The sequence below is a fragment of the Leptonychotes weddellii genome, chromosome 6, assembly GCF_054177405.1.
Source record: "Leptonychotes weddellii isolate Sample4059 chromosome 6, ASM5417740v2, whole genome shotgun sequence".
Classification (NCBI taxonomy): domain Eukaryota; kingdom Metazoa; phylum Chordata; class Mammalia; order Carnivora; family Phocidae; genus Leptonychotes; species Leptonychotes weddellii.
The window spans coordinates 92278365-92305156 of record NC_138374.1 but is presented as its reverse complement, the minus strand read 5'-3'; the positions used below and the strand labels follow the sequence as shown (position 1 = coordinate 92305156).

Here is a 26792-nt window from a genome sequence, read left to right as displayed (position 1 = left end):
AGATGGCCCCTTCCAGACCTGTCTCTGCAACATGATGTTCACTGTGATTGTCTTCTTCACCTGAGACATGCAGCCCCTACGTCAAGACCCATAGTTAGCCACTGCCCTTTCCAGCCCTCCCCAGAGAAGAAGGCTCATTCCTCCTCATATCTTGCCAGTTGGGGCAACAATATCTCAAGCTTTGGCAGAAGGCAGGAGCTCTCGCCTCCATCAGTAGCCTGCAGAGAGAGAGAGATTGTGGTCCATAAACGAGGGAATGTGGATTCCCAGTGAGAGCTGAGATTGGCTGTTCTCCTTCCTCGGTTACCTATGCAGTAAACACCTTTCACAGAAGCAAGCACTGGCTTTTCTCAGCTTTTGACCCTGTCCTTTAGGAACCAGAAGACCACCACCATGGTCCCCACCCCCTCCCTATGATTGTTCGAGAAACATTGATTCTTTCCTGCTCTGCTGAGCCCTGGCCCCAATACAAAAGAAATATCACTGTCAGCAGAAGCTGATTAAATTATTTTTATTCTAGACCTTCCTAGGAACTAAAGCATTGGGTGGATGCTAGCTCATCCCTTGGTGGAAGGGAAGGAAGAGGGTTAGGGAGGGTGTCACCTATGGTATACCTCTGTTAGAGTTTAAGCTTCTGCAGAACAGAGAGTGTCCTCTTACATCAATTTTATATGACCCTCAGTACCCAACATGGTGCTTTCCACATGGTAAATATTTGATAATATTTGTTAGATAAATATATGAGAAGACATCTATTGTTTTTCAGCCCCACACAGCTGAGACAAAAACCTTATTTTTTTTAAATAACAGATTAATATGAAAAATATCCAAGAAAAAAGTTCATGTTCTGCTTTCTCTCCCAATTGATTCATTCCTCCCTAAACGCTCATTTGGTACAGCCCCCAAATGAAAGGGCAGTCTCGAGGATGTCCGATGCTGAATGCCATGCACATGATTATGCAAAAGGCAGGCTGCTCTCTGGGCTCCGTGGGGAGCTGTGAACGACTCAGTTTCTGGAATCAGTACTCTTCTGAGAAAAAGCAGATGATGGAGTCAAACAGCTCCCCCGCTCCATTTATCTACACATGCAAAATAAGGATGCACCAACTGGGCCCCAGAGAAACTCCACAACACCTGGAGTGGTGCCGAAACAAAATTTTCCTTCTTTTTGCAGAAAATCACATTTTTTTCACTCCAAAATATGAAAGAACCCATTATTGCAGTAATAATTTCCCTTTAGGTAATGATGTTTCACTGGGCCCTCTTCTCCATATGGTAGGTAGAAATAGCTTTTATCTGAAGACAGTGAAAGGGAAGTAGAGAAGAAACCTGAAGGAACCCAAGCACAAACACGGCTCTATCGAGGAGAGAGGAAAACCCTGAGTCAGCATCAAAGAGGAGGAATGTACAGTGCACAGAGCAGGGCGCCAGGAGTCAGGAGATCTGCGCTCTAGTCTCAGGTCTACCACGGAGAACTGGGGCTGCTTCCTCCCCTGCCAGATACAAAGGCCTAAGGTGAGCTCCAAATCTCTGCGTCCATCATTTAGCATGTGTACCCACTGGAAGTACTCAGAGATGAGATGGAAGGACCAGAAACTCTCCTCGGACATGACATGACCTCATCTATGAAAATCATCCTCCCAGCCTGAGATATGACGGAACACGTGTTCTCACTAAGACTTCTGTTGAATTCTCGCTTCAGGAACGCTTCCTCAGGAACCCTTAATTCCTTCCTCAAAAGTGAATCCCTAAAAGTCATCTGAGCTGCCATTCAGCCACCTCCCCGCCAACATCTTTCTCACTTTGACTATTACTAACTGCCATGATTTTTGTTGCTATTTGACTTCCTCAGGCTCTAAACAACACTGGCTGAAAATGTAGTGAGTTGGTAGGATGAGCTGTCCAAGTCGTGCCCTGGGGTTTCAGCAACCAGCTGGGGTGAAGTGCTACTGCTTTCTTCACCACCTAGTGATGACCTACTCAGGGTTATGAAGCAATCTCACACGCAGATTCCATCTTTCATGCAGGTTGCGTGCGTGACATGCTGTGTTGACAAGGTCAGTGGGAGAGAGTGTCATGACCAGTCAGCAGTATCTGTCATGAAGGAAGAAAGCAAAAGTGATGACGATCATAACATTTACTTTCTATTCCTTGGCCCAGGCTCTTGGGCTATCAACCTGTGCTGAAGATGACAATGGTGAAACCCAATTCCTCCAGTGATGCATCTTTCCTCAAACAGTGACATCATGCAGCATTCTCCCCCCATCTTCTTGAAGATGGCCCCCAGATCCTACCCTGTTCCAACCTGTGCTCTAAGTCCCTGAGAAGCATCTTAGAAAGAGTATCCCATTGTAATATGAATCCCATAAGATGCCATTAAAAAAAGTCTTTGGTCCTACATTTGGAAATGCTACATGCTGAATATAGCTAACATTTTCATCTACTAGTTATTAAGCATTTATCATGCCACAGATTCTAAGTGTTTTACATATATTAGTTAAGCTAATCCTCATAATAACCCTAATGTAATGTCCATTTTACAGAGGAGGAAACTAAAGCAAGAAAGATTGCACAACTAGCAACTATTGGTTCAATCTGGAAATCCAAACCTAGAATCTATTCTTTTAACCACTACAACATGCTGCCTTTCATTTCTATATCATCTATTTCTTATCTATCTGTCATCTATCTATCTATCTATCTAAATCTAGCTAGCATTGTAATCTGTCTTCACCTTCATATCCACACTAAATCTATACTTACATCTATGTCTACGTCTATCCTGATGGTTCACAAATCACATTAGCATATTAAAGTCTGAAAACTTCTTCTGTAAAGAAATCTATTTAACTCTGCTTAATTAGGTGATTTCTAAATTTATTTGACATAAGAAACTCTCTACAGACACTTTTTTCCCTCTGCTTAGCTTCTACTAACAATTCATGCCATTGAATGTTCTAGAGCACCATGAAAATCTGCTTTTGAGGATTTTCTGAAGGAAGAATGAGAATCTTGAATCCCAGATTCAGCTTTCTGCTTTATTTAGGCCAATATTAGTATAACCAGATGACTCAAAATCCACATGAGAGTTACCCAATTCTTCAGGTCCTAAATTTAAAGGGAAGTTGGGAATTTAAAGGGAATTTAAAGGGAGTTGGTAAATGTAGAGAACAGAATGGACTCTATCCCTGAATGTTTGATTAATTGTTTAAGTAACTGATGATAGATGATAGATGAGTCAAGTCAAGTCAAGAATAAACTAATAGTAGATGGTGTGCATTTTCACTTACATAAAATGAGAAAAGTGCAGAATGGCATGAAAAGCTTGAAAACTGGATTAAAGATTTTTGCATTGGAACTCAAACTCAATCAATACCTGGAACTATATTCTTTATTATATGCTCAACACATAGTATTGTGCCTGGTAGGTGCTCAAAGAAATATCTTGACCTAAACAAATGTTTGATCTAGAAGGATTTACTTACCCTCCCTGTGTCTTAGTTTCTTGTATACAAAATGAAGGCAATAATAACAATTTCAATTTCCAGGGTTGCTGTGAATATTAAATCAGATGATGTATTTGTAAGCAAGTTTTTTTTTTTAAAGATTTTATTTATTTATTCATGAGAGAGAGAGAAGCAGAGGCAGAGTGAGAGGGAGAAGCAGGCTCCCCGCAGAGCAGGGAGCCTGATGCGGGACTCGATCCCAGGACCCTAGGATCATGACCTGAGCTGAAGGCAGATGCTTAACAGACTGAGCCACCCAGGCGCCCCTATAAGCAAGTTTTAATTTTAAAGCCTGATCTAAATATCTGCTGCAAGTGCTGTTATCATCAACAGTGATAAACTTAGTTGGATTGGAAACAGAGCCATTTTCATTTACATCAGTTCTTTTAGCCATGACTCCTCGAGAGTTACACCCTGAGTGGGGGTGCTGGTCAGCAGTCAGCACGAAGGGAGAAGCAAGCCCCTCACATAGAAAGAGTTATAAGAAAGGCCCCTAGGGAGAGAGCGGGGACAACCCCTAACCAACTCAGCCTCTGGCTCTGAAGAAAGATCCCCCCCATATACCCTTCGATACGGGGACATTCCTTTACCACTGAAACACAGTAGCTGTTTAATAAGTGTTGGTTGAATTCACCATATATATATATATATATATATATATATATATATATATATATATATATATATATATATAAAGAAACGCTAGCCCCTGCAAATCCAGGCACGGTGGTTGTGGCAACGTGTAGGGAGAAAGGACGAACACATGGCTGCCGGCTGCCTTTCTGCCCTGCTCAGTTGTGTCCCCGAAGGCATGACCAATCAGGACACTGCTTCAGGAAGTGATGTCCCAGGTTTTGATAAAAACCAATTCTGGTCCCTGCTCATGAATTACTCAGGGTCCATGTAACGAAATGCCTCGGATGGTAAGAACTCACTCAAACTCATTCAGTTTGAGTCCTGCATGGCACCTCAGAAAGCATAATCAGGCAGACTAACCTTTTTTAGAGTGCTTACTTTATGCCAGTCTTGCCCAGAATCATGCTCCAGTCCAGCTCAAGACAGTACCACCCCCTCCCCCGGCCTTGGACCCTGAAGCTGGCCTCCTAGGCGTCATGCCCAGCTTCTATAGCCAAGTGAATAGCTTTGACCCTGGTGCTCCTCCTGCTTCTTAGGGTCCAGTTTCAGGGCTCCAACACAGGCCAGGAATAACCAAGGAGTAATTTAGGAATCCCTGTGGCTCCCAGGGAGCTATATTCTGCTCTTTCTCACTCGGGAAAGTAGACCATTCCCTCAGAGTTACTGATCATCTGCATTAAATGATAGTCCTCCTCAACATGTGTGGATCAAGAAGACGCACCACAATGCCACCATGGCATTTGTCAATCGTTGCCACCTGAGCATCCTCAATTGCATTTTGCTCATTTCAACAATTATTAACTTAGCACCGAATGATGATTCACCCTCCTGCTTGTGTCCCCTCTACCTGCTGGGGCTGACAGAAGATTGGGGAGAAAAGATACTGCCATGGCTGGATGTCTCATAACAAACCTCCAGCCCATGCAGAAATGGAACCACGTGATCCTTTATTCTTCACACATGAGCAATGCTGACGCTGTCCCATCGATTACGTGACACTTCATAGTTTATACAGTATTTTCACACAGACTTGATTCTCACTATAAATAATTCCCACTTCACAGATATGGAAACTGAGACTCAGAGCCATCACATGACATGCTGAAATTCGTAAAGCCAGTGACTGGAAGTGGCAGGAGACACAGAGAGATGGGTTCTTCAAGGCAGGTGCCCTGCCCACCAGGCAATGACCCCTCACTAAAGTCTCCCTGAGGTGACCCCCGGAAGGGACCATCTATGATCCTGTTCACAGCCAACAACCTCCAAATCCAAGGGCAAAGATGGCCCCAAATCACTCCTTCATTCCTGAGAAGAATCAGATAAATCCATGAGACTGACAGGGCCTGAGTAATCAGAGAAACCAGCTTTTCAGCGAAGATGGACGTGCAGCAAGCAAAGACAATTAGGGGGTGTGAGTGGTCTGACAGGTACCAAGGTCAATAATAAGAAACAATGTGACAGGCAGCAGTAATCAAAAGAGAAGTGAGGGGGAAGACCTATAATCCTGAAGCTATCAGTGAGAGAGCTTGGAAAGGGATAGGCAAGACATTTATTACCCTAACAATAAACTGTGCCGATAGCTAGCAGGACAGCTGTCCCCAGTCCCCAGGGTCACCTCACACACTTCAGCAGCAGTTTTTGGGAATAACATGGCATAGAGGACAATTTCAGAAACTTTGGAAATAGGAGAAACCAATTTGTGGGGAAAATGTGGACACCTAAGTAGGTAAGCCTGGCTGAAGCCACATCATGTGTGTATGTTCGTACGTATTTAGATAAAGAGCCCCTGAGACTTCAGTATCTGTGCTATATACTGGGACAAAAGATAGCTAGATGATAGACCTGCCCTCTAGGGACCCTCTGTTTGGGGGCAGACTCGGGGAGGAAACAACTCCTAGGTAACTATCCTGTTAAGTGCAGGAACAAGTTCTATGTGAGCTCAGAGAGAGATCATCGTCGCAAATTCCTTCTTGGGTGAAGGCTTCCCAGTCCACTGATTACATCCTCTGACATTAAAAAGTTTGAATCTTGGTGCCCTCACTTAAAGGCTTTGTGATTTTAGACAACTCACTTAACCTCTCTGTGACTCAATTTCCTCATCTATAAAACGGGACGATCATGGTCGCTTGTATGTTTGCTCTGAGGATTAAATGAGTTAATATGCAAAAGCCTTCAAAGAGTGCCTGGCATGTGCCTGGAATATGTATGTGTCAGTCAGAGAAAGCCCTCCCTTTCCCTCAGAGTGCAGTCCTGCAACATATCCCAGTGGGGCGCGATGCACAGACCTTGGGTCGTGTAGTTATACGTGACCAGCTTTGCTGAAGGTGGTGGGGAGTTTCCCTTCTTAGTCAAATACGGCTGGTTTGGACAAACCCAGCCATGTCTTCAATCTTCTAGGAAAAGCCCAGAGATCTTGCTATTTTAGAGAAAGGCATAAATATCCATTGTTAATTTATTACTGTGGACTCATCTTGCAGATCAAAAGTTTGGACCATTCTAGACACATTTGTGGGTCTATACTAATGAAGGTATAATATCCTAGACCAGGATGAAGACATATCACTGCCTACCTCATAATTATCTTCCAACATAGCCCCTGATGGATAAGGCATGGAAAATTCTCAGCACTGGGTCAGGAAATGTTTCACTGGCTTTAGGCTTCCTATTCAATGAATCAGCTGGTGTCTTGCTCAGCAGGGGGAGCTCCTATAATGATTTCCCTGCAGGAATCCTGTTTGATAATGCAAACTAGGATCAAAGGGATACGTTTTCCCATTATAAATCCAAAGAAAGGATCCAGTTTTGATTTGTTCTTAGGGAAATCTGAGAGCTTCTTGGGGGTATAGTCCTCAGGCCTTTCACTAGAGGAGAGCTGTTGAGTAAATCCACAGAAACAGAGAAAGTCCCTTATGCACTGACTAACTTGGGCTTCTCCACTCCCTCTGGGCCTCCGCTGCCAGACCCCACCCCCATCTCCAGCCCTGCAGCTGACAGTTTCGGTGAGCCCTCCGTCCCTACCCCGGCCAGCTGCTCATTAAAGCCTGTATAAGTGGCCAAAGTGTAGATAAAGTAGAAGGCTGAAACTTCTCTTGTTAACTTATAGAACATTTTTCTTCTTTTTTTGCTGAGAAATGAATAAACCTGTGCCTTTATTACTATTATTTTTAATGTCACTGTATTTCCCCAGTTTCCCTGTGAGGAAAACAAACTCAAGGAGATGTGAGCCAAATTCCTTTCGACCCTGCAAACGTAGCAGAGGTTACCCTGAGAACACTTGATTTCTTTAATACCAGCTTCACGGCATGTCATTCACAGGAATAAGCCTCAGTTTACTCCTCTTTGAAGTGGGGCAATATGCCTACCTTACATATTTTACAAAATTCACAGAAGGATGAACCAACATTATGTTTATGAAAGCATTTTGTAAACTATAACGGGTGCTGTAAATGCCAGGTGTGCTGGTCCTCTGGTTCCTTTTAGTGCTTTTCAACGGGGGGCAAGGTAGAAAGATCCATGTGAGAGAAAATGCTGAAACCTTTCACAGGCGATGAATCTTATTCTCAGCAACTGCATGAAACCACACTGAACCATGTCCACCGTTAGGTTAGATGAGGCTGTTGTTCAAATGAAAATATCACTGTTATTTATGGTCTAAGGCCTACCTGTCTCCAAATAGGTTTTCAGAAGGTGTTAATTTATTGCCAATACTGTACCTTGTATTACTTTGGTATTTGACTACTGAAAGAATGAGGCACAGAGGACAGGTAAATTTTAAGCAGAACTGGGGACAGGAGGAAATGCCTAGGGTAAATCACCCTCCCCAGGAAGCCAGGTCTCTGTGGGTACTCGCAGGGATGAGCCCTGGACTGCCATGCTCAGTCGGTGAGGACACTGCATCCAGACTTCTAGGGTGAGTAGAAGCTGAGCCGTTACCGTCCTTAAGTCCCAACAGAGGTGATGGGAGTTGGCAGAGAGGTTACTAGAACCTAGAAAGAGAGTCAGTGGTGTAGAGAAGGTCACCTTGAGAGAGACACAGCTGGCCTGAGCAACCTCCCGGAAGGAAGCCAGGACCCTGCTCTCCTCTGGACTCCAGCTGTGGTTATCCTGCTGGACCTCCCCCTTCCACTGAATGCGAAGATCCAGGGCTAGGGCGAGAGGGGCTTCTGGGGAGAGAGATGAGGGGAGGAGAAGGGTGGAGAGAGGGTCTGGAGGGGCCCATGGAAGAGCTCCGGAGCTGAGTGTGCCAGGAGAGGAGTGGTGCGCGCGGAGGCTCCCTCTCTGGTCAGGGGAGGAAGGAGAGCTCCCCTCAAAGAGAATAGGGCATGATGCACCAGTTACCGCAGGTTTAAACCCACCCCACCGGAGACATTCTGCACCCTCAGTGGGCTCTTTTGTACTTTTCTGTACCCTGTATGGATCACACATGGACTCTGGGAACCCTCAAAACACGCTTCGCTCACCAAAGCCTCAGCAGCCTGGCCACGCTCGGAGCCGCCTCAGAAAAGCAGCTGCTTATAGCTAAATGGTCAGTTCTTTTCTTTATTCAGATTGAAAACATTTAAAAGTCCAATATTTTACAATACATGTCCTGAATCGAGCAGTTAATAAGACAACATCGGCATTCCACTGGAGCCTCCTTTTAACAATAATGAACAAAGATGATGCTGTATAACTTAATGGAGAACAAAATGCATTTTGTCAAGACTGAGTGAGAGCAAAGGAATTTAAGAAATTATGCACCCTGCAAAACCACTCTGGAAAGTAATGAGGAAAGCTAATCTGAGCCTTACTGACTAAATAACTGCAAAATAAGATAAACGACAAGCAAACAATCTTTTGAGTTTGGCAGATTAGTATTCATCTTTGGCGCCAATTGCCACAGCAGATGTCAAAGCGTTTCTTAATCACGTCACGCCCTGCTTACAACACTCGGAGGGCTCGACAGGCCCACGGAGGACAGGGCAAGTTTCTGCAGATGCCAGTCAAGGCTCGCTGACAACTTGCTGCCTGAAGACATACACACACGCCCCTGCACCACCACCACGGTGGAGATGGCGCCCTGCCTCCAGCATGATTTTCCTAGTTCTCTACCCCTCACTGCCCACAACTGCCTTTTCCTCTGCCTCCTCCCTTTGACATCTTCCTAATTCTTCAAGACCCAGCTCAAAGGCCACCTTCCCCACTGAGCTTTCTCTAGAGTGTCTTGCAGTTGAGATGCTTCCTTCTGCTGGGCCCCCCAAAGGATTTTCCCCAGACTTCTGTTACGGCACTCGTCATGGTCTCCTGTTTCTTATTGGTCTGCGAATCCCTCCCTGCCAGGTACGCAGGGAGTTACCTGAGACTTCTCTACCTCACCCCTGACATCTCGAATGGAACTTGGCATGGTTGCTAGCATGCAATCAGCATGTAACTGAATTTAATTAAGCCAGTTCTGCTCCATATACTGGTACTCTCGGAACTTCCTTGAATGTTGGTGAGTAGATAACGATGTTATTTCGTGCTCTAGAAAATATAATTCACCTATGTGTCGTCTCTGGGTCAGGGTGGTGCTATTTCATGCTCTAAAAGACATAATTTACACAATGAAGAAAATAACTCCTTTAGACCTCTAGAGCTGAACTTTTATAAGTTGCCACCTCCAATATACAAGTCATCTGAAGAAATTAATGGATATCCGATATGAAAGCAATTATTCGGTTCCTGCTGGAAGGATCGACTCCAACATAGTTATGTCATATAATTGGAAACAGCATGAATTTGATATTTGAATCTGTCATTAGGCATTTTTAGAGTGGATGAATTATCTCATATTCTGGATGTGGGTGAGTATAATTTTTGCAGGTGACTACTCCTAAGATTTGTCTGTTTCTAAAAGGTTTCAATGTCCTAAGCTCAAGCAAACAATTTCTACATTTATAGTTATAATTACTTAGAGTTTCAGAGCTCACATTTATAAATTGGCATGGCCCTGAGTTGGCCTCCTGGACCCATTGGCCCATGGACATAAGCCCTAGAATCCATGCAAAGACATGGCCTGCTCCCTGATCTCAGAAATGCAGATAGGGCACCTATGTGTTGTTTCTATAATCTAGTTTTAATTGATTTTAACTTTTTGTAAAGACTGAAGATGGTGCCTCCAGAGGCAGAGCTACCTGGCCTTTGGCCTTGGGACTCCAATAAACTCTGCTTATGCTGTACCCTTTAACCCCTCTCCCCTCTCCCTACCTGCCCTTCACAACTCCATCTAACTTTCCAACCCCTTGCCTCCATCAGAGGTGGACTTGAACCTCTGCGTCAGGAAACCTTCTCCGGCCGCTGCTCCCACACTTAGCTCTGTTCACCGTGTGAGAGACACCTGTTAAACTTGTTTTGAGGATCTCCAGTGTAATAAGAAAAACAGACTTCCTTGCTTTTTCTTTAGGTGTCGTGTGTATGAGTCTAGTCTTCTCAACCAGGCTGTAAGCCCCAAGAGGACAGAGACCACTCTTATGTGTTGAACCAGTTTCTCTCTCTGTTCTCAGGAGTATCTTAGGCAGGAAAGAGAAACCATGGATTTGGGATGCAGTTAGGTGGGCAGTTCCTCTTACAAGGCAATCTTCTTTTAAAAATTTATTTATTTTAAAGATTTATTTACTTTAAGGGAGATAGAGCAGGAGCAGGGGGAGGGGCAAAGGGAGAGGGAGAGAGAATCTCCAGCAGACTCCCAGCTGAGTGTGGAGCCTGACGAGGGGCTCAATCCCACAACCCTGAGACCATGACCTGAGCTGAAATCAGGAGTTGGATGCTTAACTGACTGAGCCACCCAGGCGCCCCATCTTTGCGTTTTTATTAAATGTAAAGAAGAGGGAGATGAAAAGTAATATGATGACTCTTCAAGAAGAATAATTGAACAGCAAATGGTGACATGCTGTTCTCTCAGCTCAGGAAACACCAACGAAAAATAGATATTAATGATAGCAAAAGGTCAGACTCTTGGAAGAATTTGTGACCAAAAGGGTGGAAATTGATGAGGAATTTATTATTTATATTTGACCTACTTCCAAAGGATAGAGGCGGGTGATGTATGGGGGCTGTGGCATCTACGACTGAACCAGAAAGTCTGGAAATATGACTCAGGATTTAGCTCGGTTCTAACTTACTATGTGAATTGGGCAAATCATTGCCACACTTTAAGCTTCATCTATAAAATGGGAATAATTCCCTGGACTCTTACGAGAATTAAATAGGATTATATTCAAAAATAAATATGTATTTCATTATATTATATTATAGTATTATATATTATTGCATTATATTAATATTGTTAATATATTATAATATAATAATTAGTATATGGTAATCATAGTGTATATTAACATGTAATATATTAGGTCATTATTAATATTTTATATTATATATTTTCAAATATCCTACAGCTGTTATAATGTATTAATCAACATAATATATTACTACATTAAAATCTATTAACATATTACATACATTATTATTAATATATTTTTACATATGTTCAAATACAGAATTACTGAGGATCTATAAAAATTGGATACATTCTCAGCTAAATGGAATCTCCCTTTACCAAAAATCATGGGCAAGCATGGAAGGAAATCAGTGCTCTCTGCGGGGGAGGGGGCGGGGGAGGGGGGGGGTAAGACTCGCCCAGCCAGCTGTATTGTAAAGTGGGAATTCAACCTGGGATGACCTCACACTCCCTTCTGATCCTGAGATTTTATTACTCATTTGGTAACATTCCCATGACTGATACTCAAGACCCCATACTTCAGGTGAAGAAGGGGTAGCTCTGGCAGTCAGGCCAGATAGAGTGCTCGGAGGTAGCGCTAGACCGAGCCAGGAGGGGGGCCAGAAGCCAGACTGCCCATCCCAGCCACTGCGGTTTCTCTAATCCGCACTGACACAAAGCCACCCACGTCCTGGGCTGACCATTTGTGCCGAAAAGCGAATGTGGCTCCGTGGGATTCGGGACAGCGGACCCTCCCTGCTGATGCTTAGGCGGGGGGCACGGCAAGGCGACCATTCACCCCTCAGGAACGGGCGCCGGCCGGGCCTGGTGGCAGGGGACACCCGGCCTGGCCCGGCGCCTCCTCCCCCAACACCCTGCACCACTCCGTGTCTTTGCTGACAGCTGGGGCCAGCCACGAGCTCTGTCTGCGGGGAGTTTTCTGCCCTCGGGTTCTTTTCAGAAATCTGACAGGCCCAATAAGGGCGCAGTGCTGAGGGAGACTGCGGGCTTGGAGCCCTCCCTTAGCCCCGGCTGTGCCTCCGCGGACACAATGGGGCCACCTGTAATCACATTACACCCTCGTCTTTCATAATTACCCTCTTTCTCCGAGTGACAGAGCATCCCAACGGCAGGGAGGGAACTATTTTTAAACTAATTCTTACTAAAAAAAAAAAAAAAAAGGCACAAAAAAGAGTGTCATTTTTCCACAGATACCGTTCTGATTTATAAATCCCCCCCAGGGACAGAGTGGAAACGAAGTTTGGCAGAAGCTAGAAAATCCAAACAGAGCTCTGGCCACCCACCCCTGGAGATCACCTCTGCTCACCAGCCCAACAACCCACACACTCATTTTTTCTCTCCTGGCATTTTTTCCTGAGGTATTTCCGCCCATCTTCATCTCTTGAATCTCCTCCCTGAGTCTCGGGGTTGGGGGGAGGGGAAGAAAAGGAAAAAGAAAAACCCCAAAAGCATAGCTTCAGTGTGAGTGACTAGTGGCTTTTCCTCTTGGTCTTTTCCTGCCCCACACCCCACCTTCTGGAGACCAGCTCTCCTCTCCCTTCTCTGTGCATGTTTTTCCATAACCACCATAAAGCATCTCAAGGTGAAGAAAGAATCCAGGGGAGGGCCTGCGGAGGAGGCCAAGGGAAGGAAGAGCCCCTAAAGACCAGCTTCAGCTGGGGCAGGCGCTCCAGGCGAGCTGGGTGAGCCAGGCTCTGCCCGCAGGTCTCGGGAGAGGAGCGAGCACTTCAGCCACAGAGCACCAGCTCGCCTGGAGGACCGGCCTGCTCTCCGCCTCGTACAAATTACCCGGAGACACCTCTGGTGCCGGCCCCGATAATTGCACTGATAAGGAAGCGGGGTGGAGGAAATGAATCAATGGCCCTGCACGGATTTCCTGAGTATCAATCTATCGAATTACTGCAACTCTATTGCACTCTCGTTTGGAGGGTCATTAGCTATCTGTCTTGCTCACAAATGCTAGTGTATCACTGAGGCCCGGGTGTATTATCTGTCCCTCAGGTCTACATTTGCTCTCTCTGCCTCTAGAAGTCTTGTCTGAGCCTCTTGCCAGCTTGGCGCCCTTCCCGTGTTTCCTCCTCCACCTCCCCTGCTTTCCTCTCCTGTCCCCCCTGACACACGCATCACCGCTCTGACCGGCCCATTGAGGCCCTAGTGTTGGAGTCTTATTAGTTGTAGTTGGATGAGCCATCTGAGAGGTAGGGAGACCTCTCAGGGTCTGAGAGGTGATGAGGAGGGGATGACGAGATGAGGAGGCTCTGCTGGTCCCCTCGAGCCTAGGTCACCTCTGATAACAGATTTTGCATCTAGCTTACAGATGATGCCACCACCTCGCACCAAAACCAGGTCATGGGTCTGAGAGCAGGTGGGACCCCTCTACAGGAGACAAGCTTATTGAATGCAGCCCTCATGGATATGCCACGGGATGAGGCCAGGCCTTCCTCAGAGGAAGCTGTAAAGTCCTGTCCGCCAGCTTCCCTGAAAAGCACCACGGAGAGAGACCACGTGCAGAACGGTCAACATTCTTTGTTGGAATAGGAGGTGGAAGTAGAGAATGAAGGTTTCAGGGATGCGAGAAAGAAAAAGCCACTTGGAAATAATGAAGTGACATGAGCTTAGCACAACTAAGGGCATATTTAGCCAGTCAGCGTTAAATAAATGTTCGTTTCATTCTGCTTCCCCTTTAGCAACATCAGATGAAGTGAGAAAAATGGAGCCCTGCATGCCATTCATTCCACCCTCTGTCTCTGCCTGCCCCCAGAGCAGGCACCTAAGCCGCATGGAAGTGTAGGCACAAGAGAGAAACAGAAGGGCCTGCAGTGTGTTCTGGGGTGTGCTTGTGGCTGAGCCGGGTGGGTCCTGGTCTCCATAACTCCTTGGAAAGGACAAGTTTTTAAGGTGTCCCCCAACTCCTCTAAGATCAAGGTTTACTGGTTTAGAATTGTTCTTGACTCTTTGGGACATGGTGGAGGCTGGGCACTTTTAAATAAAGAGCCCATCAGATAAGCCTTCCCTCCAGCTGGAGAGACTAACGCGGTTTCTAGGGTAGCTGCCTGCATTGGTGGGGAAAACATTAAGCTAAAAGTCATCGCTGTCAAGATGTCCTAAATCTGATCCCGGGAGAGGAGAGTGTTGATTTTTAAGAGCTCTGAGTCTTTTCATGAAAATGGTGTGTGGCCACTAATTAAAACTGGCTGAAAACAGTAGTTAGGAATACAGACTATGGTCAGCAAGATCTGGGTTCAGTTTTGGCTCCTCTGTTCATTAGCTGTGCAATCTTGGTCAAATTCCTTAGCCTTTCCTAAAGCTTATTTTCCTCCTCTCGAATAATGGAAAAAAAAGAGGACCTAGCATGTTAGCAAAATCATCGCAGAGCCCCCCCTTCTGGTTGTTTACAGAGGGTCTGACTGATTGATGCTTTCTTCTGATTGGCTGTGGCCCGAGCCAAGCCAGTTGCTAAATATCTTGACTCCTAAATATCACTCCTCCCTAGTTTATAGGATTATTGTCAGGAATGAATACAATAATATACGAAAAATGCTTAGCTTGGTGCCTGGTAAATGCCCAATTCACTGTTGGTTCTGTTATGGGTTGAATCATGTCCTACAAAGAATATATGGTGAAGTTCTCACCCCCAGTACCTCAAAATGTGACATTATTTGGAAAGAGGGTCATTGCAGACGTAGTTAAGATGAGGTCATACTGAAGTGATGGGCCCCCAATCCAATGTGACTGATGATGACCATGTGAAGACACAGAGACACAGAGAAGACAATATGACAATGGAGGCGGGGATTGGAGTGGCCCATCTATAAGCCAGGAACTGCCAGCTAGGAGAGGAGTATAGATTTTCCCTCAGAGCACTCAGAAGACACCAGCCATGATGACACCTTGATTTTGGACTTCTGGTCTCCAGAACTGTGAGACAATAAAGTTCTATAGTTTTAAGTTACTCACTTGTGGTGATTTGTGACAGCAGGCCTAGGACACTAATACAGTTGTATAATGAGTAGACTTCTCAAAGCCACATGAGACCATGAATTCATAAAGTGTGAGGAAAAAGGAGATTGTAATGTCCATTCTAGTTCATCCTCTCACGTAATGCTTGAAAGCCCACCTTCAGCATTCTCATTAAGTATTCTTTCCACTTGTGCCTAAATACCTCCGGTGACAGGGAACTCACTACCCACCACGACAACACAGTAGTTCTGACTGTTAGAAAAGCTATTCTTTATATGGAGCCAAAATCAGTTTCCTTGTAGATTACCCCACTTGGGGGAAACTACTTCCCTTGGACCTTTTGCCAAATAAAAGTCCAATCCTTCAGCCTTCCACAGTCTTTCAAATACTTACTACATTGATTGAGCAAGTGCTTGCACGATGTTTGTTTGCTAAATGTTTGTTTACTAAAACACACGTTGGAGTTTTAGCAAATGTGATGTCTTTTGTGTATGACGCACTTCTGCTTTCTCTACCTAAAGAGTAATCCAGTTTAGTACCATCTCCTGATAGGCTAGGTTATGCTGTGAGAAAAAACAATACCAAAATCTGTGCTTCAAAAACCAAAAGATTATTTCCCCCACACACACTGCCCAGTCGTTGTGGGTCAGCCCGGGCACTGTGTTTGTTGTCGTCACTCGGGGACCCAGACTGAGAAAGTAGCCACCGTCTTGAACCCTGCTAGCCGGGTTGAACCCTGCTAGCTCCCTGCTCTGGAGTTTTTCTCATCAGCAATGAAGGCACCAACCCAGAAGTGACGCACATCACTTCTTCAGGACTGACTGGCCAGTCCTAGTGGCATGGCCACACTGAACCAAAAGGAGGCCAGAAAATGTAGTCCTACCATGTGTCTGGAAAGCCAGGCCGGAAGTACTTGGCAAAGGGCACTGCCAATTATGCTACCGTCTGTGTAGCTGTCCCTGCTACCCCTGACTGAGTCATACTACCTGCAGCCCTCTCTGGGCATTCTGTGTATGTGTTGGTCATCATAATTATCACATCGCACTGTTATTCTATTTATTGTGTTTTCATCTTCTCCACAAAACTGAGAGTTTCTCAAGAATACGGACTAGGGGGATGCCTGGGTGGCTCAGTCGGTTAAGCGTCAGCGCTGGGCTCAGGTCATGATCCCAGAGTCCTGGGATCCAGCTCCGCATCAGGCTCCCTGCTCAGTGGAGAGCTGCTTCTCCCTCTCCCTCTCTGCCCCTCCCCCTGCTCATGTTCTATCTTTCTCTCTATCTCTCTCAAATAAATAAATAAAATCTTAAAAAAAAAAAAAAGAATAGGGACTGGGTCGTAAGAAGTGTTTGGTTGGGGATGCATTTAGAAGAGTGACCATATAGCTACAATAAAAGAGTCCTTATAGTGGTTTACAAGACCATATCTGACCTGGCCCCACTATCTCTCTGACATCTCCCCACATCTGCTCCTTCATTTGCTTGGCCATAGTCTCACTGTTCCTCAAACTGTTCCTCGAAGTCCGGCTCCTGCCTCAGAGCACTCACACTTGCTGTTCCCTATCTCTGAAATGCTGTTCCTCCGCCATCTGCTTGGCTCACCACTCCACTTCTTTTTTTTTTTTAAAAGATTTTATTTATTTATTTGAGGCAGAGAGAATGAGAGAGAGAGAGCACATGAGAGGGGGGAGGGTCAGAGGGAGAAGCAGGCTCCCTGCCGAGCAGGGAGCCCAATGCGGGACTCGATCCAGGGACTCCAGAATCATGACCTGAGCCAAAGGCAGTCGCTTAACCAACTGAGCCACCCAGGCGCCCTCACCACTCCACTTCTTTGAGGTCTCTGCTCAGCTGTCACTTTCTCAAAGAATCCTTCCCTGCCCATGCCCTACTCCTCCTGCCCTGTTAGCGCCCTGGCCCCTCATCTTTTATTCTCCTCCATTTGCCACTTGCTGATACAAACACACACAAATGAATGTTACATCATCATACATTAAATACCATATACTATGCCTTATATGATACATTATATATGATATACAGGTTTCCCCGCTATCTGGAAGTAAAGTGTCCCTATGAAAGCTTTCATAAGTTGAAATGGCATAAAGAGAAGAAGCACGTACTATTAATTTATGTGGAAAAGTTTTTGAGCCTTCCAAGACCCAAAAAATAACCTCTGTTGGGCTTTTCTAATACCTTAGGACACATTTTGCTAATGGATGCCCAAAATAAAATGAGATAAAGCACAGATGCTCACAGACACAGTTCAAACCTCTCACGACTCGATGATGAGATGCTGAGTGTTGTCCCCAGGAAGGAGCAGGGCAGCACCCCTCTCGCTGCTTGGGGTATGCACTGCCTCTATCATGGTGCATGGCAGAATCAATGCTGAACACTATTTTTGCTTTTTGCCCAATTTCCTAAATGCGAAAACCCTTTGCAGAACTAATATAGGTCTCTCCTAAGTGCAAGGTGGCATAATGCAAACTCTCAAAAAGCAAGAGATACCTGCACACGATTATTTTTAAACTTATTGTTTGTCCTCCCCCTGACACACACATACACGCACACGTGCAAACACACTTGAATGGAACTTCTGTGAATGAAGGAACCAGCATATGGTAGGTACTAATAAATATCTGTCAAATGAATGAAAAAGGAACCAGTGTACCTCCTGAGTCTTCGCTTCTCTGGGGTCAATGCCAAATTCCTCCCTCTCGTATGACAAGACTGAGTCCCTTCAACATCCTGGCCACCCAGAAGTGATCAATGATCAGTGCAGTACAGAGTGAAACAGCCCCTTGCTTCTCCTTTTTTCTGTATTTTAATTCATAAAACCTAAACTTAAATAAGATTTTGGAGGTTACAAATATCATGCTGTCAACTGACTCATAGTAAGTTTGGTTATTGACTAGGATCTTAAGTGTTGTTCAGAGAAAGCTAAACCTTTCTCTCCATAGATACTTTTGTAGTTGTTGCTTTGGATCTAAGTGTAGAACCTGACATTTTTCCTTCTTAATTTTCCTATCACTTGTCTTCCTTTCCAGTTTTAACATAATTTATTCTTTCACTTATTTATTGAGTGTCAACTATGTGCAAAAAAAATCTACATTACATGCTATAGGTTTTGCATGATAATTTTACAGTTCCTGGGTTTAAAAATAAAAAAAGCTATTCGACAATAGCAACATGGATCAGACAAACCAACGTTAGTTGAGTAAAAGAGATAGCTAAGTCTCCTCAGCCTTCAGTGTGAGAGTAAGTGTCAGTGACTGATAGCAGAGCTGTTCCTGGGGAGCTTTCAGTGATAGAAGGGGCAGAAGTGACCCTCCAAGAAGGCAATGGTTAGGTACCTGGAAATGGAGAATCAGTAGCACCTTAGATTGAGGGCCTTGGGAAGAGTTGACAGCCATGAAGGCAATTTGGTTCAGGCACGTCACTCCATCTATCCCTGAGGTTGATTTACCTCATCTGGATGTGGTCAGTGGATCGCCACCTCCCACATTACTCCAAGAACCTACCCTTGTTCAAACAAAGGTATGCTAAGTTTGGGCTTTCCCGCTGCCCACTAATGGATGAGACTTCTCGCATGCTTCAGTGATTTCAGGGCAGTCCTTGGATAGGGGAAGAATCAGAACAATTATTCTACTTGTCTGCAAACCACATGTATTTATTTTAATTAATGCCAGGTACTAGGTAGGTATTAATAACTCAATCATCAGTACAATTCACTACATCAAAAATCACTACTACAGGCACATACTGTTATAATCCCCATTGTGTAGATAGAGAAATGGGTTAAATGATCTACCTACAGCTAGAAAGTGAAGGAGCTAGGTCTGAACCCAGACAGTCTGGCTCCAGTGTCATGATCTTAACAGCTCTGCTGTTTCCTCTTCATATTGGAAACAGGGACCATATCCAGTTATGGTCCAATATATAACATAAAGGCTGAGTAATGAGACATGGATTTTATACTAGTAATACAGATTACTCCTACCAAAATCGACCCTCAGACATTGTCCAGTTGAACTGAAAGGGACAAGAATAGTGAATAACCTGAGGATAATGGAAGGAGATCAAATAAGTTGGAGAATGATTCAGCCCTTTGCTCACTGGTCATTTACTCATTAATTCATCTGTTTATTCATCCTTCCAAGCGTCCACTCATTCATCCAACAGCCACGTACTGAGCACTTCTGCTGCCCTAGGCACATGTCAAATGCTGCAGATAAGACGTGGTCTGACCAGAATCGATTTAGCAGTCCAGGTGGGGAGAACCAGGCAAAGGAGACACAGGTCTAGCATGAGAAATGCTGTCAGAGGGGCTTAACTTCGCCTCACTGGGGAGAGCAGATGAAGGGACAGGAAGGAAAAGGTGAGAGGAGAAGGCTTCATGGAGGAAAGAACATTGGATCTGACCCTAGCAAAACTTTCTAATCTCAATATTCCCAGGTAGATCCTAGAATTAACACAACTGCCATCAGAGACAACAGAAAATTGAACATGCTTGTCAAGAAAAGGACTACAGCACAGCGGTTAGGAACACAGGATTTCAGGCTGTGAAAGTCTGTCAAGCCTGCATTCAAATCTTAACCTCTCCAGGAAGAATTGCCTCCATCATGAGATGGGGATAATCACCAGGCCCCCTCCTAGGGCTGTCCCAAGGGCCAGGAATACCATGTGCAAGGTACACAGCGCTGTCTGGACACCGAGCACCGTCAGTAGGCATTAGCCATCATTCATGTCTTCTCTGAGTCAGAACTAGCCTTACTCCATCCCTCCATCTTTAATCTTCTTAGAAGCTCTAACACTACCCTTAAAACCAAAGTTTGTAAGTCTCTTTCCTCTTTTACACAGGGGATAAAAAAGAAATATAATTTCTGTAAAACTGATTTGCATTACAGTACATTTATCATCCTCGGTGGGTTTTGGTGACTAGGTAATCAGCAGAGGAGCTAATTCATTATTTTAGCAATTTAAACAGGACCTCAGAAGAAAGGCACCCCATGGTCACAAAGCACCGGGACTAAACTAATGAGAAGATTAAAAGAAAGCTCGACTCACACAGTGCCCGATAATCACAAATGTACCCAAGGATTATTAACAACCACAATTACCTGGAACTATATTATCTTCCTGGTTGGTTATTCTAAAGTCAACTCGTATTGAATACATGAGCTTAGAGGAGTTAATAAGTTATTTTGAAGTGGCTGGTAGGGCCCCTTGCTAATAAATATGTGGAAAAATATGAGCGTAAGCCTGAGGCTCCGTCGTACCCTTCTCACCCAGACGTGAAAGGAAGCTCTGAGCTCTCCTTGGAGGAATAGCCTATCCACCAAGCCCCAGTCGTCAGTCCTCACAGGTCCTCTGTGTTGGGGCTAATTGCCCACCATGGGGCTTGGAAACGTGCATTCTAGGTAAGCCTTTTGGGAAATCAAAATGTCCTTCTGCAGAAGCGGTGTCCATTTTCAGGAATCCATCCCTCTTGGGGGCAAAGCTCTGGGCTTCTGTGACCCTGGTAGCTACTGTCCCTTCCCAACCTCCCTGTGGAAAATCTTAACTGCCTATCCTTTAGCTTTGTAGGATTGTGCCCAGCCATGGTGCTCCGCACAGCTCTCAGGGGTCATCTGGTTCCTCCGTTTCTCTTGCAGATTCCCACAACTCTACCCTGTGCGCTGCAGGCTGGTCTTGACCCCAGAGCTCTGGCTGAGAGGATGGGGGTGGACCGGGAAACGGTGGTCCTGAAGAACATGCTCATTGGTGTCAACCTGATCCTTCTGGGCTCCCTGCTCAAGCCCTCTGAGTGTCAGCTGGAGGTCACCACAGAAAGAGTCCAGAGACAGGCGGTGGAGGAGCAAGGAAGGGTGGCCAAATACAACGCATCGGGCAAAGAGCAGCCGATGGTCTTCAACCACGTGTACAACATTAACGTGCCCCTGGATAGCCTCTGCTCCTCGGGGCTGGAGGCTTCTGCCGAACAGGAGGTGAGTGCCGAAGATGAGGCGCTGGCAGAGTACACGGGTCAGACCGCAGACCACGAGAGCCAGGTCACCTTCACGCACAGGATCAACCTCCCCAAAAAGGCCTGCCCGTGTGCCGGCTCGGCCCGGGTGCTGCAGGAGCTGCTGAGCCGGATCGAGATGCTGGAGAGGGAGGTGTCGCTGCTCCGGGACCAGTGCACCAGCAACTGCTGCCCAGAAAGTGCAGCCACAGGTAGGGGCTGGGAGCTCTCAGTCCCGCAGGGGCAGCCGAGGCACGGGGGCGGGGGGGGGGAGGCGGGGCGACATTGCGCTGGGGGGCAGCCCCTCCCGCGAAATCCTGCACCTCCTCCTCGCATGGAGGGAAAAGTGCGCTCCTCTGAGCGCTCGTCGCTCGTCTGCTCGTCTGCAGGTCTCCGCTACTACATCTCAGATCTAAATGCGGTCCTTCCCGGGGGAATAGGGGCAGGGATTCTCTACACTGCTCAGCCAGTTTGAAATACATTAACCTGATTTGGGGGGCATCAGTCAGGTAATGGTACATCGGTTCAGCGCAGCAACTTCTGTGGCGAGCAGGGAATTTGGTGTCTGTCTTCATTCATCTTTAGTTTTCACAGGCTGTTGAATTGATACCTCTCCATGTTAACCTCAGGGACTAGAGAACGCAGGCGCTCTGTTCGCTCAGCCACAGCCTCTCTCCCATCTGAGTAAATGATAGTCATTAAGGTCTCAGAGGACCTGTCCCCATCTTCTCCCGCAAGATGGAGGTTTCAGCTCCCTCCACAGACACACGCGTGGATGCGCATGCACACACACGCACCTGCTCACACGCACGCTCGCCTGGACTCACACACACTTGCAGAACTGATTCCATGCCCCCAAAGGCTGAGGGTCCAGGAGATTTACCTCTCGCCTCACCCACCCCCTGACTAGAAACACTTAGGGATTACTATTTTGACCTCTCTGGGAGAAGTCATTACATCTTCAGAGCCAGACTCCCTGAGTTCAAATCCTGGCTGTGCTACTTACTAGCTGGTACTTAAGCAAGCTACCTAACCCATGCCTTCCTTCCCTCCTAAAGATGCTGATAGACTACAATGATAGGGATTATTACATATAAAATTTGGGCTATTCAGATGAAAGGTTGACTTCTGGTAAGCACCATGTATTCAACAGCTATCAGCTGACCCTTAATAAATAGAAATTGTGTTAGTCCCCTTTTGTGCTCAGTCCTCTCACCCAGAAGATACCTTAGACCCATGCCATTCATTCTTTAATGAGAAAAGGGATTCGTCTTACTACCTTGGGTTCCAGTTTTCACCTCTGTAGGGTCTGGTGTCTCAAGGCTTTCACAGGGCAGAGGCAGGAGGTGGCAGGGATGACATGTAACAGGGCATGGATGACCTGCACGTCCAGAGGGGTATCAGACATGTTCATCCTGAGACACACCAAAATTAGGGGCAGTTTCTGCATGGTGAAACGTTTCACAAGTTTTCTCACCTCTTTCTCATCCTCATAACCAAAACTATAAATAAACAATGTGAAGAAGAGAAAGCCCAGTTGTTCCGTCTCCTATTCTTCTAGTTCTTCCCATTCTTCAGTGAGAACTTTCAGGCCAGTTTGCCTTTTCAGCAGAGCTGAGGAATACAGGGATGTTATTGGTGTCCGTGCACATGAACTCTTCGCTGCCCAGGAAGCCGGGTAGCTTCTGAGTGGGCTTTCTTCCAGCCTCCCATCAGGCTCCCTGGCAGATATGGAAACATCCACGAGCAAGAACTATGTTAAAGCAATGTCAGCCTGGTGTCCTTTCAGACCACGGGGCCAGGTAAAGTGGCAGAATTAAAAAAGGATATAACTTGCTTGACTTCATCTCCTCAGAGCCAAGTGCAGAGAAGGATGCCAAGCAGGTACTGGGCTCATGTTTGCTTTATTAGTGTATTTGACCCATGCTAGACAGATAAATTAACCCCTGTAGTTAAGGTGTGGTAAGGGCTAGGACAGAGATATGCCTAGAATCCAAAAAGGTTATAGTAAAGAGTAACTAAATGAGGCTGAAGTTCTGGGAAGCCTTAGAAGTGACCCTGGTGCTGAGTTATGATAAATGAGCCAAGTTAGCTAGATGGCAGGAAGGAGAGGGAGCAAGATGGGTCTGTAGCACATATGATCTTGCCCTGCATAGCAGACTCAGCACTCAGTCTACATCCCCTTGGGTCTCCATCGGTCCCCATAGCCAGCTCCTGGGCGTCTTTGTCAGGGACCATCCTTGAGCTGAGGGAACCTCCTTGGCCTGCCCGAGGAGACAAGGGCAGAGCTGGAACATTTATACCACCCCAGGACTGCCCTTAAGCCATGGGTAGGTGTGACCTGCACTGTGGTCAGAGCATCCTGCAGGATTAAACCTGGTTTATCGTCCCTGGGACCTCGCCTGTTAACGCACCCTGGCTTGGGCTCCTCCCTCCCCAATCTCCCCCTCTCCCTGACCAGTCTCTTCTGGGAGCACTTTCTAGTAAGTCCCTTTGACCTGAGTTCTCATCCAAGGTCTACTTCTAGGGAACCCAAGCTAAGACACACTGAAGGTGAGCTTCTGGAGGACAAGGGGCCAGATCTCATTCATCCTTGCCCCCAGCACTGTGCTAGACACAGGCAACCCAGATTAGGTGAAAATAGTTACAAAATTGGATATGTACCAAACTAGGTTGAGCTTGACTGTCAGCCACACAAATCTGACCAGAGAGCGAGGAGAGGTCTCTGTCCACCCCTCCCCGTGTGCCACTTACAGGAGGTGCCACTGCTGCCCTTTGACCCCCTCCTTGACCGTTCCAGGACAACTGGACTACATCCCTCACTGCAGCGGCCACGGCAACTTCAGCCTCCAGTCCTGCGGCTGCATCTGCAATGAAGGCTGGTTCGGCCAGAACTGCTCGGAGCCCTACTGTCCGCTGGGCTGCTCCAGCCGGGGCGTGTGTGTGGATGGCCAGTGCGTCTGTGACAGCGAGTACAGCGGGGGTGACTGCTCCGAGCTGCGGTGCCCGACAGACTGCAGCTCCCGGGGGCTCTGCGTGGATGGAGAGTGTGTCTGTGAAGAGCCCTACACAGGCGAGGACTGCAGCGAGCTGAGGTGCCCCGGGGACTGTTCGGGGAAGGGGCGATGCGCCAATGGTACCTGCTCCTGCCAGGAGGGCTACGTGGGGGACGACTGCAGTCAGCGGCGGTGTCTGAACGCCTGCAGCGGGCGAGGACACTGCCAGGAGGGGCTCTGCTTCTGTGAAGACGGCTACCAGGGCCCTGACTGCTCAGCAGGTAGGAAAGGGGGGCTGCGTAGGGTGTTTGGCAAACTAACCAGAGGTGGAAAGAGAGATGGGAGGGAAGGTGTACTTCATGCAAACGAATTCCCAAATGGGTTGTGCTCATTTGCTTTCCAAGAGAGCCGATTTCTTGAGTCGGTCCCAATTGATGAGGCGGACTTAAGGAGGAAAGGACAGACACCATAAAAGGTCAAATTTAGGCTGAAAGCTGGATCTTACTCCTGAGACTGAGCAGGGCCAGTGCTAGTAACAGTGACAGCACTCCACTGTCCTTGCGGTGGAGGAAAGCAGAGAGTCACGCCATGGTACTACCTTAGGCAAGGCCACTCTCTAGCTCAGGGGGCTTCTGAGAGCTCCACCTGCCCCCAGGTATCCCCCTTGCCTGTTGCCGTACTCCAGGGACATGACCTTTTCCAATGCTACTGCACAAGAGGTGCTTGGTCTGTGATAAACAGACTAGCTAGGCACTCTGGTTATTTCATAACTTACATATTGCATGGGCTTACTGATTGATGAAACGATCTAGTGTCCACACGGAAAAGAAAAAGCATTTATAGGCAAGGAATTAAATGCAAACAGTAATAAAGTCCTAAAGTCATCAAGCAGCAACTCACATTCTAACAATTAGCACGGAATATTAAAAGGCTGTGACTCATTTTGCTCCGGATGACATTGAGCAAATTGGAACCCACCCCATACGTAGTCTAACGCTGTGGAAATGGATACAAAGGTGATATACTGAAATGAAGATTTAAATCCAGCAGAGTGGAAAATATTAATATCTCACTGGAGTTGGGTTTTTTTTTTACCTAAAATTAGATGATTTTCATCATTTCACTGTTATTGTTCATCTTTTTCTGACTGAAGCAGTGACTCTTGCTGATAAGTTTTGTTTGTGTATCAGGTTATGTGATTGATCTTGATCCTTTCCGTTTATGATTGAATCTGTAACAGTGGGTTCAGAGTGCCCACTGGGAGGATTTAAAATAAAAAACTACAACAATCAAATATCTTTAGACCTTCTGATGGGTTGTCTCCTGGGAAGTCAGCTTCATTAGCTTTCTGTTCTTTAGCATCACCAGTGATCCCCCCCTAGATAAGCAGACCAATCCGACAAGGTCCCTGCACCCGTGACTTCAACTTAAATTCTTTTAAAAGATCAATGGCAATAATGAGAAAAAAAAAAAAAAAACAGTAACGCACTGCTTAGGAAAAAAAATCTTTTCACATTCCTTCATTTTTTTCCATATTGTTATTTCATTTAGCATCCCAATTTTGTTTACTGAACTGAAATGTCTTTCTAAAAACACATATAGTTGTTATACCAATTGTTCCAAAGGAAAATTCAAGCAGAAGTTAAGCCTCGTCACTACATGAAGACTTGTTTGAATCCAAAGTCACAAGGGAGTTGCTGGCAAGGGGAGGTTGAGGCATGGCCCTGGGTTCCAGGCACAGGACGAGGCTTCGTAGGGGCAGAGGATCCTAAGGGTCAGCTTGAGCCATTGTTCTGGATGGCTACTCTGTAGTCTACCTGCTTCTTAATAGAATAGAGACCTTTGTTTGTATATATAAACCTGCCATATTCCTGCCATATTCCTGACCCTGCTTTTCTACAAGAATGGGTCCATTTGCAAGCAAAATCTTAATCTGATTCTGGATCCAGACTGAACTGGAGATAAACCCACCTGGTCACTCAGGGAAGACTCAGCCGCTGCTGGCATAACCACAACTGGGTGGAGTCCAAACTGTGAACCCATGTTACCTCCAACACGTTACCTCTGTGCTGTTTGAAGAAGATTTCGGGAGGCCCAGATGAATTACTCTACAGGTTCCAGAAGCATGTGAGGAAGGACAGTTGCATAACCTCCACCTGTTTCTATAGCAACCCCAGAGCCACCACTCATTGCAGGAGGTGCTGCTCTCAATGCCTTCCTTTTAAACCGAACACCATAGGTCTCCTCCAGAGAAGTATCTAGGTCATTATCTAAAGTGCTACTTTGCTTGCTCTTTGAGAGAAGGCTGTGGGAGAGGGGACTATTTACCCACTGTTTGACATTTCTGGCCAGATGCACACACCACGGCGTCACTGCTTCCCTTGTCAGCAGGAGTGAGGACAGGAGAGAGAAGAATAAGGAAGGTGAAATCATGGAGAA

General features: G+C 46.1%; 1 protein-coding gene across 1 annotated transcript in view; it reads left to right on the top strand.

The window, feature by feature from the left end:
* The window catches only part of TNR (tenascin R), a 399529-nt gene that overhangs the window by 289938 nt on the left and 82799 nt on the right, over positions 1–26792 (top strand). Inside the window, exons 3-4 of the mRNA XM_081824643.1 lie at positions 21008–21569; positions 24158–24634. Of these exons, the coding sequence (XP_081680769.1) occupies positions 21071–21569; positions 24158–24634 (976 nt within the window). The 5' untranslated portion in view covers positions 21008–21070. The remainder of the gene's footprint in view (positions 1–21007; positions 21570–24157; positions 24635–26792) is intronic.